General features: G+C 41.8%; 1 protein-coding gene across 4 annotated transcripts in view; it reads right to left on the bottom strand.

Annotated features, from left to right (window-relative positions):
- LOC112102153 (transmembrane protein 108) overlaps positions 1–10,222 on the bottom strand; it is a 251,214-nt gene continuing 240,992 nt past the window's right edge. For 3 of the 4 annotated variants that reach the window (XM_024193267.1, XM_024193268.3, XM_024193270.1), the window contains 2 exons: positions 2,401–2,555; positions 1–331 (listed from right to left, as the gene is read on the bottom strand). In XM_024193267.1, the coding sequence (XP_024049035.1) occupies positions 209–331; positions 2,401–2,555 (278 nt within the window). In that variant the 3' untranslated portion in view covers positions 1–208. The remainder of the gene's footprint in view (positions 332–2,400; positions 2,556–10,222) is intronic. The other variant, XM_024193269.1, reaches the window with a different exon arrangement.

Below are 10,222 nucleotides of genomic sequence, written 5' to 3'. Positions count from 1 at the left end.
GAAATACCTTTATTTTATAAAGCCACAGTTTGCTCTGTAAAGTTTTACCACACTTATAAAAAAGAGGTTGACAATTCTTAGGGGGGAAAAAAGCTGAAAACATTTCTCATAATTCAGGGTTACACAAAGATTATATTTATAATATATATATTTATTTATAATTTGGAGACACTAAAGATGGAACTGCAATACAAGGGCAGGTGTGGGGTCATATTTCAGACACTTGCTCATGTCCTACAAATAGTGTTTCTTGACAGAATGGGTTAACAAGGACCATCCCACTGTCTCTGTAATCACCATTGGCTGGGGAGCGTGGCTCAGACAGATGGTCCTAGGAGAAAGAGAGAAAAAGAGCATGAGCTATTTAAATTTTGTTATCTACCCTTGGTGTACATCACAGCACATTGGTGTGTGTGTTTATGGAATATAAAGGAATGTGGTTATATTATAAGACCTATAGAGTTCAAAGCCGAGAGAATATGTGCAAATTCTTCAAAGTGTCCCCTACTTTGGGTGCCCCAATTTCTGGATATCCAGCTTTAGAAAACCAGGCCTTGATTTCCGGAGGTTTTTCTCTAACTGCAGTCAATGGGAGCTGTGGGTTGTAAAATCGGACCACTACATACTCAACTTGGTCACCCAAAAATTGAGTAGCCCAAAATTATAGACCACTTTATAGAATTTGGCCTTATATGTCATTTTGCTTTCTTTAAATTTTGGAAAGATAATATTTTGTGAAATTTCATATCCATGATTCCCACCCCGCCAGCTACTGGAAAGACTCTCCTAAGCCTACATAGAAGGGAATTATGGGGGAATGAATTCAAAGAAACGTTTTCAACCTCTTTTTTTTAATGTAACGAGCTAATATGTGGTGCCATGCTATCCAGAAAAATCTATGACATTAACAGTGGAGGCTGTTCCTTTTCCACATTATATTAGTGACAAGACAGCAAAGAAACATTATGGTTGCGATTCTGGCTTTGGCTAAATTTTCTTATAAAATTACAAATTGCAGAGCCCCAAACCACAATGTACTTACTGGGGCCAGGGATAGGGATCAATAGAAATTTAGTTTTTAAAAACTAATCTCCACTTTAAAAAAACCAAGGCAAAAATATCCACACATTTTTTCAAAGGGTTGCTGTATTTCATATCTATATCTATCCATCTCGCTGCTCCTACATAATCTCAAATGGCCAGCCATGGGCCCTGGACATATGAGGGCATTTTGGGAGACTCCCTATGCTGCACTGATCCTTAGTTGCGTTTTGGCCCCTTGGGGCCACTAGCAGTTCATACAATATATTCTCTAATACTATGTCAAATTTAGTTTTAAATAGCTTCAGTGATAGGGCTTCCACCCCTTCTCATTTTGGTGACTATTCCACACCCTAACAGATCTCACCATTAGGAAGTTGTCTCTTGGTATGTCTAGAGAGGAGTTTGTGGTTTGGCTTTAAATTGAGTTAGATGACTGCCAGTTAACTAAGTTAACCAACAGAATTGTAAATGATAGTCTAGACACTCCACAAAGGCTTGTTTCTGGACACAAATGTTTGTCACTTACCCAAAGCTGACTCAGTCAGCTAACTTGAGTTAAAATAGACACTAGTCTAGACAAACCCCTTGAGTTTAATCCATTTTCCTTTGCTTAATTTCATCCATTATTCCCAAATTTACATCCTTGAACTAAGCCAACTAATTCCTCTTCTTCCTGAGACCAGGCTATCGAACACTTCTCGCACTGGTGAGCACCTACCCATGTGAATAGTTCCATTGAAATCAATCAGAATGCTTGGGTAAGTGCTCACCCATGTAAGTAAGGGTTTCACAGTCTCATTGACAGGTGTTTACAATTTTCTCTTACTTGTAGAATGTACCCCCGAAACTGTCGCAGGACAAGCTACAGAAACCTCCTGAGAACTGGGCATTCAGACATCTTTTATGTTGTTAACTTCCACTGTGCCATCATCATGATATATGGGCACATTACAGAGATTAAGATGAACCACTGTAGACAATAACTGGCACAAATCAAACTGCTGGCACAAATACCCTGAACCACTCCCATTCATTGATTGGAATGCTGTTCTCAACTGTAGGCCCAAATTAAGGCAAGGCCAAAGTGAATAACCTTGGCTTGTACTGCTTAACCCAGGGAATTCAGTCTTAGGAATAGACAGCAAGAGCTTTCTGGCAAAACATAACTTTAACAGGACATAGAATCTTTGAGATACAGTAAGTGTGTCATCACATTACACTGGGGTGGGCTTCCTTGAAAGGTTGTTTCTCTGGATGTACATAAAGTTTTCAAAAGAGTTTATTAATATTATTCATCTAGTATGGTTTCAGTGAAGCTTGTCAGTCACTGGGTTTGTTACCATGCAACTATGGTACCTCTGAAGTTTCAAGGGACTGGATCTCTCTTGGTAACTCTACAGCATGCCTGTTGAAGTAGTCCATGGTGATAGCATTGTTCCAATAGCTCAGGTTGTTTTCTGGGTTAGATGTCTTTTTCTTCCTCCTCATGCAGCAGACTGTCAGCAGAACTGCTGTTAACAGAAAAATTACAAGAATTTGATTGTTTCTGTGGGAAATCACTTAGTGACTTGGATTTGTTTTTCAAGACACGTGGCCATATTCGGATATCCTTATTCACATGGAATAGTGTCTTACTCCACTGATGATGTGGAGCAAGATGCTACTGAAATGAGCAAGTGTTTCAGAATCTAGCCCATACAGAGTATGTTTTGGGCTTTGCAGAAATTGCAGTTTTTACTTGCCTTCTGACGCCACTTTTAGAATTTGCTGCAAGACCCAACCCTCTTATTTTTGATGAAGCTTTTGCACCATGACTGGAATGATATAAATACACCACAAATAGCTTCTTAGAGCGTCAAGAATAGCAGAATACTCAATGAAGTCCACTATTGATCTCACTGCATATATCTGTTCTACCTGTGCAGTGCTTAGATCCTGCAGTGAGGAGTATGTTAGCAGATCATAAGTTAGATATATAGACAGACAGACCTCCAATCTGCTTCAAATACAGATCCCATGAATAAGTTTGTGAGCTTGTATGTTCATTTGTAAAAGCATCTGCTTCAGGTCATAGAGCACTGGACATATGCAGTGATGCTGGAATTGATATTACTAGCAGGATGAATATAATCAGCTTCCATGGCATGCTGTTGTAACCTAAAGTGATTGAGAAAGGTTCTCCAGGATTGCTTTCAGTATACTCAAATCTGTTTTGATTTGGATCAAGAGGTTTAATCTTCTTATTACTAAAAAAAAAAAAAAAAAAGCTTCCGAATCTGGACAATTTTATTTAAGCCTGCCAAACTCACTTTGCTATATGTACTAATCTCAGTGGTCCATGTAACTGTGGAGATTTAAGCACACGCAGGGATTTAATTTTCAGTGTGGTTAGGTCCATCCTTTGTTTTGTAGGTTCAGTTTGTATATACAAAACTTGTACCTGCAAAAATAAATTGTGGACACAAATCTAAAGCATTTGTACTTTTAAACTACCTGATTTACACCCACAATGAGTACTTAGCAATGAATGTACTTTCCTTTGCACCTATAAAAAGAAGACTGCCCTTCTGAAAATGTACTCCATAATGTCTAAATCCCTAATCAGAGGAAACGAAAGAAAATATTCATGAATTAGGAAAACAATACTTTCTCAGCTAAAGTTACTTATTAGAATTTTAGCCTAAGGGAAAGGAAACAATATAAAGGGGTCAGAGATGCTTTGTATATTTTGACAAACATAGCAACTACCCGTTTGCCATGGATCTAGTTTCACATACCATTTATTCACATAAAATGCCAATAGACAAGCATAAGGCTAGAGCTCTGTTTAAAATAACAGACTAAGCTACAACAGAGGAATTGTTCATGGGTTGAGTTCAGACAGTCTCTGTCTTCGTCAAAGCAAAAGACATGCTTATACTGTAAATCTCTTTATTAAAATAATGGAAAAATATTTCATAGCATGCTTGCACATTTCAAAACAGCAGGCCATTATGAAGCTTACTATTATCCAGACTTGCCTCAAATTATCCATTACTAGTAACTTCACTCCCAGTGCATGTATTTCCTTAGGGTTTGATTGTGCAACCCTTAGTCACGCTGGTGAGCACTGCGTGAGCAGCCCCACTGAAATCAATTGAATTGCTCTGCCTGAGAAAGTACTCAGTCATAAAGATTGCACAGTCGGGTCCTTATCTTTTCAGACTATTCAACCAGTGTCACTAACCACTAGACGTCTCCACTCTGCCCTGGAGGCATGTGAAGACGGGAAAGTGAAGCAGAACATGTAGTTATCCCCATTGGTAGGCTATATAAATTGAGCATAGTAACAATACTCCTTCAATTTTCCTAGCTGCTATGTAACGGGTGCTCTGTAAATGCCTAAGATAGATAGAAATTTTAAAGTTGCCTGGGGATTTAATGACAGGGCTCCCATTAAAGTCAGTGGGGGATATATGGTTAAATTCTGTGCAGATCTTTTGAAAAATCTAGGGTTTACAGTCTGTACAATTATGTTGCTTTTGTCAGTGAAATATGAGGTTTGTCTCTGGGAGCTGGAAAGACAGTGGTACTATGAGCAGTGAGAAATTTGTATTTATTCAAAAAGAAATGGCATCATAAATGTATCCTGGGCTATCTTGTACTTCCTCTGTGAACATAACTTTCTCGCCCCTCCCCGTCCTCCACTATGTTTTTGGAAAGTGAACTTGGGGCTAGATCACAAAGGGACTTAACTGCCTGTCACCTAGGTGCCTAAATCCAACATTTTAGTGACACTGAGATCCTCAAAACTCCTACTCGGCTGCCACCTAATCCTGGAGGTGCCTAAAGTCCCTGGGCCCTTATGTTTCCACTGCTAAAGTCCTCAGGGCACCTAAATGTCTGCCGGTTAACATGCCCACAGGAGCCTGTATCCTGACATCTCTGTGTTCATGCCTAAGCGGCAACAGAATTCTCAAACTAGGTGTTCCCCCCAACTTGGGCCCTGCTTCAGGCAGAGCAGGGATTCAGACCTACAGTGCCCATATCCCAGGAAAGTGACCTGGCTAGTGGGCTGTTAGATATAATGAGGATCCCCACCTTCTTCTCAGGTTTTTTGCAAGAAAGGACTGACATGGCTTAGGTGCCTAACTCCTGGAGAAAGTTTGTGAGTGGAGGGAGGCGCCTAATCCCCTGAGAGAGGACTTAAGCCCCGCCTCTCTCTTTAGCATTTCCATTCCAGCTGGCTAGCGGGGGTGTCTACCAGCTCAGTTTGCTGGCTTCTGGGGAATCCCTTTCTCAGGTGCCTTGCTCTCCCTTTGCATTGTATAGAGAGCCTGGGCACTTCACTCAGGGCTGTGGATTCCACTATGCAGGGTGCCTAAAAGTTAGGCATTGCAACGGCTAAGTCCCTTTGTGGATCAAGCACTTAGCTCTTCTGAGCACTGCCAGACTGAAAAGCCAGAAGAATGAAGTCCTGTGCTTATTACAGATTAAGTATAGCAGCAATGAAAGATCCCCCATGCTGTCTTTTAAAGGTGCTTCAACCCTAAGCAGGAGAGACTGTTTATGAAGGGAATTTCTGTCTCTGTGCTCATTCAGTCCTTGGCCTCTCTGCTGAGACTGCCAACCAGTATGCCAATAAGTGTTAACTGTGGTGAAAATTTATTTTTTAAAAAAGTAATGTAACATAACACTTATAATAATATACACCTCTACCCCGATAGAACGTTGTTCTCGGGAGCCAAAAAATCTTACCGCGTTATAGGTGAAACCGCGTTATATTGAACTTGCTGTGATCCGCCGGAGCGCACAGCGCCCCCCCCCCCCGGAGTGCTGCTTTACCGCGTTATATCCAAATTTGTGTTATATCGGGTCGCGTTATGTCGGGGTAGAGGTGTATCTAAATGTACTTTATAAAAGTGGGTATAACTACAGTATTATACCAATTATACAGATGGGGAAACTGAGGCAGGAGCAGGTATAAGTGACTTGCCAACTCACAATACTGGGAACCCAGCTCTGTTGGGTCCTAATCTAGTGTTCCATTTACCAGAGTGCTTGGGGGTGCCTATAAACTGTTATCTTATTATTATCTGTATTTTGGAAACACCCAGAGTGTTCCAGGACATTTCCGTTCATACAATCTAAGACGGCAACTCCCAAACTTTACTGGTTCACATACCACCTTCTTAAAAAATTGTTGTGAAGTGAATGGATGGATCATCAAGCATGTGTACCCGAGTTTGGGAACCCCTGATATAGGCTGTCAGACAGGAAATCCTAAGTGGATGAAACACACAAACACAGTAGAGGTGGGTTGGAAAGATGACGTAACAGTAAAGACAACAGAGTAGAGCAGAAAAAAAAAGTCACAGCTTCCATCTTGCCTTTTCTATAATGTGTCTTGTATTGTAGTGAAGACTAGAAATTAGTATTAACAAAATTAACTAATCCTGCAACATCACATTTCTTTTAGTGAGGTGTGAATCTGTTTGGATAAAACAAGAACCAACTACAGCTTTCCCTCAAAAATGTACCTGAACCCTCAGGAAAGCTTGATTGACCTTTCCCTCTCTATTATATTTCATTTTTGCATAGTCTCTAACTATAAGGCAAGTTTTCCAGAACTCAGATCATTCTTGTAGTTCTTTTCTGAACCCTTTCCAATTTCTAGTAGTATTTTTCAACTGTGAATACCAGAACTAAACAAAGCATTCCAGTAATGGTCTTACTAATGCCATATACAGAAATAATACCACCTCTCTATTCCTATTTGATACTCCCTTTCTTATGCATCCAAGGGCTGTGTTTGCCCTCTTCACTATTTAATATTATTATATTACTGCATCAAAAAACCCTACATTAAAAGAACTTTAAGGCTGCAAAATCAAGTATTCAATAATTAGGAAATGCCCGACTTAAAGATGTCTCTGCTACCTTAATTCTGCCTCCCTTCTGCATTATGATAGTCTTTAATTGCATGATCACATTGTATTTTCCACAGGATCACTGCCTCATTCAGTGAATGAGTACTTATTCAATATTTCTTTTCATCCTTATTCAGTGTGTGGCCCCAGACCTTATTCACCACACAAACATTAATTTTTCTTCACAATGCCCCTGTGATATTACGTGGTAGTAGTATCCCCATTTTAGAACTGGGGAATTGAGACACAGAGAGATAAAGGTTACAATTGTTAAAAGTACCCACTCATTTAAGGTGTGCAACTTGAGACACTGAGGGCCTGATTTTTCAGAGTACTTAACAGTTTTATAGCACATTATATATTCAGAGCATAGCTGTGAATGCCCTGCATTTCTGCAAATATAGCACCAAGTGTCTCATGTTAAGCACCAAGAAAATGAGGAACATATAATTAGTGGCCAGCTGTGAACACTTTTTGGTTTGAGTGACTTGCTCGGCATCACATAGGAACTCTGTGGAAAAGAGAGGGATAGAATCAAATTTTCCAGGGCAGTACTGTACTGCCTTAAACACGAGACGATCCTTTCTCTCCCTGCAATCCCTTGCCTCCAACAAATTAGGAAGTGGTCTTACAGACAATAACCTCCTTCACTACTCCACACTTATACATTCCCATACATGTTACCCCTGAGGGAATTCAGCGCCAAAAAATTAAATATTCTGCACAAAAAAATTAAAAATGCCGCGCACATTTTAAAATTCCACAAAATTCTGCATATTTTATTTGTCAAAATAACACAATATAACCACACCATTTTTATTATTTGCTGACAAGTATTTTGAAATAAATTACCAAAATAATTGAAAATGGTGTGATTATATTGTTATTTTGTTTCTGTGCTATTTTGACAATACGCAGAACTTTGCAGAATTTTAAAATATTGTGCACAGAATTTTTAATTTTCTTGTGCAGAATATTTAATTTTTTGGCGTAGAATTCCCTCAAGAGTATCAGGGTTCTGTGTGGCGCAATCTGGGTGCGGGCAGCTCGGTGGGGGATCTAGGTGCAGGGGGGAATCTGGATGCACAGGGGCTCAGTGCGGGGTTCTGGGTGCAGGGGGAATGGGACTCTGCACGGAAGTCCAGGTGAAGATGGTTAGGGCTCAGTGTGGGGGGGAGTGGGGCTTCGGGGGTGGGGGGTCAGGGTGCAACTGGTTGGGGTTCAGTGGGGTGGGGGTCCAAGTGTGGTGGGCTCCTGATGCAGGCGATGATGCTTGGTGGAGTTGAGGGGCGGGGGTTCTGGGTGTGCAGGTGGGGGGAGGGGTCACTGTACAGGCAGCTGCTCCCCCGTCCGCCCAACCGCTGTGCATCCAGACCCCTGCCTCCTGCTAAGCCTGCCCTGCAGCCAGGGGAAGTTTCTGGGGCTTGATCTGACCCGGTCCTAGCTGCTTCATGCAGGGAAGGGGGAGGTGGAACTCCATCCCCATCCTGCCCTGCTGGGACTAACCTCCCTGGGTGGCCGGGGCATCCCCAGACCGCTCTCCCCGACTGCCTGAGCTGCCGGGGAGGGGTGAGTGAGCACTGGTGCAGCGTCTCTTTGCTTCGCCACGGAAACCATTTTCTGCAAGGAAGCAAAAGGAAGGGGTGGGAGGGCATTTTTCTACTGCGCCGCAGGGGCACAGAATTTCCCCAGGAGTCGCATGTGCACTGACAGGCAGGGGAACTGTGGAAATAAGTAGTAAGAGTCTCTGCTTACAATCATAATTCCCACACATAAGTGGGGTCAATTAAAGTTGCATGGGCAACTCTTAAATCTGACATTTCCTAACTTTTGATAACTTGACTTTACAATCTTAACATTCTTTTCACATTGTTTTTTTAAACGTAATTTCCTGACTTTACAAAAAACTGGAAAAAATCTAAAAATTCCATCATGTGGAACCATACTGACCCTCAGCTTGGGTTATCAGCAGCGTTTGGACCTTTATAGCATAGACTACTACCACTTAGCTAATGGGGTAACTGGTGGTAGTAGTAGAAGACTAAATATGGGGATCAGCTACTAGAGGGGGACGAGACTCACACTGTGCCAGGGGTTTCACATATATATGCTGACAATAGAAATACATAGAGACTCGGGACTCTTGGTTCAGTTCCAGGTTCTGGAGAGTAGTGTGTTCTTCCAAAGTTATAGATTCTTCTGTCCCTGTATCCTCCACAAGTTTATCTCTGTACACCTTTCTTCTTATCTATCCATTCCCAGCTCCTGTCCTCTCCTCCTCAGCTATAATCTTCCCTCTGATTCATGTCCCCTTCCCCTTCTGCTGCTTCCCCAACTGGCTCCTATCTCCCACTGCTTCCCCCCCTTTGGTTCCTGCAACACTGTCTCCCTCATGCCTCACCCCTCTTCATTCTAAGCCAGGCTACTTTCTTCTTCTGCTCACTACCTGGCACTAGGAGCACGAGAGAGAGTCTCCCTGTTCTCATTTCTGGAGTCTACTGCTCCTGTGAATTGTAGGGAAAGTCCTGCTTAGCCCAGCCCCTGCAGTCCCATGGTGGAGTACACACAGTGCAGTCTGCTCAAGGAGCTGTGAAGGGCTGGGGCATTCTCAGTGCAGACAGAATCTTTGGAGACTTTAGCAGCCATACTCTAACAAGTTTCCCTTGATCATGTGTGAGCTGAGATTTTTTAAAAGGCTCATACTGTGTGAAAATATGCCCAGTTTTTCATGGGAACAGTAAAAGCCACATCCCTCACACACACTGCGCAGACAAATTTCAAGTCCCTGCTCCAAAGCATGGAGACACTAGAGCATCTTAAAAAATAATGCACTGTTGTAAGAATAATGTAAGAAAAACAATGGATTTTTCCCTAATCTCACCCGCAGAAATAGCTCAATTGTTTTGGCTGAAACTTTCAAAAACAAAAGCAACCCCCCTCCCCAAAAAAATTCAGCCTGAGGCAAGCACCCAGAGTGGAAAATTTCAACTCAAACGGTTTAACTTTTGCAAAGTTATATGCAACTGAAAACAGGATCTTATAATAAAAAAATATATATGGTAAAGAAGACTAACCAAACTACTACTAATTATACTATGAAACTTAAAACTATTTCTCTTTCGTCACAGACATTGGGATGCCACTACAGAGCTCCATCTCAGGCCGGGGATGGTTGAGAAGGAGAGGGGGTTGGGTCGTGCGTGTGATAGATGAGGCACTAACGGCGCTGCGAGACAACCACTGTGCATGCATGACCCAGACGGACACGG

This window comes from Terrapene carolina, unplaced genomic scaffold (genome assembly GCF_002925995.2).
Source record: "Terrapene carolina triunguis isolate 2854851 unplaced genomic scaffold, T_m_triunguis-2.0 Scaffold34021, whole genome shotgun sequence".
Classification (NCBI taxonomy): Eukaryota; Metazoa; Chordata; order Testudines; family Emydidae; genus Terrapene; species Terrapene triunguis.
The sequence above is the reverse complement of the archived record's forward strand: the minus strand, read 5'-3'. Positions and strand labels throughout refer to the sequence as shown.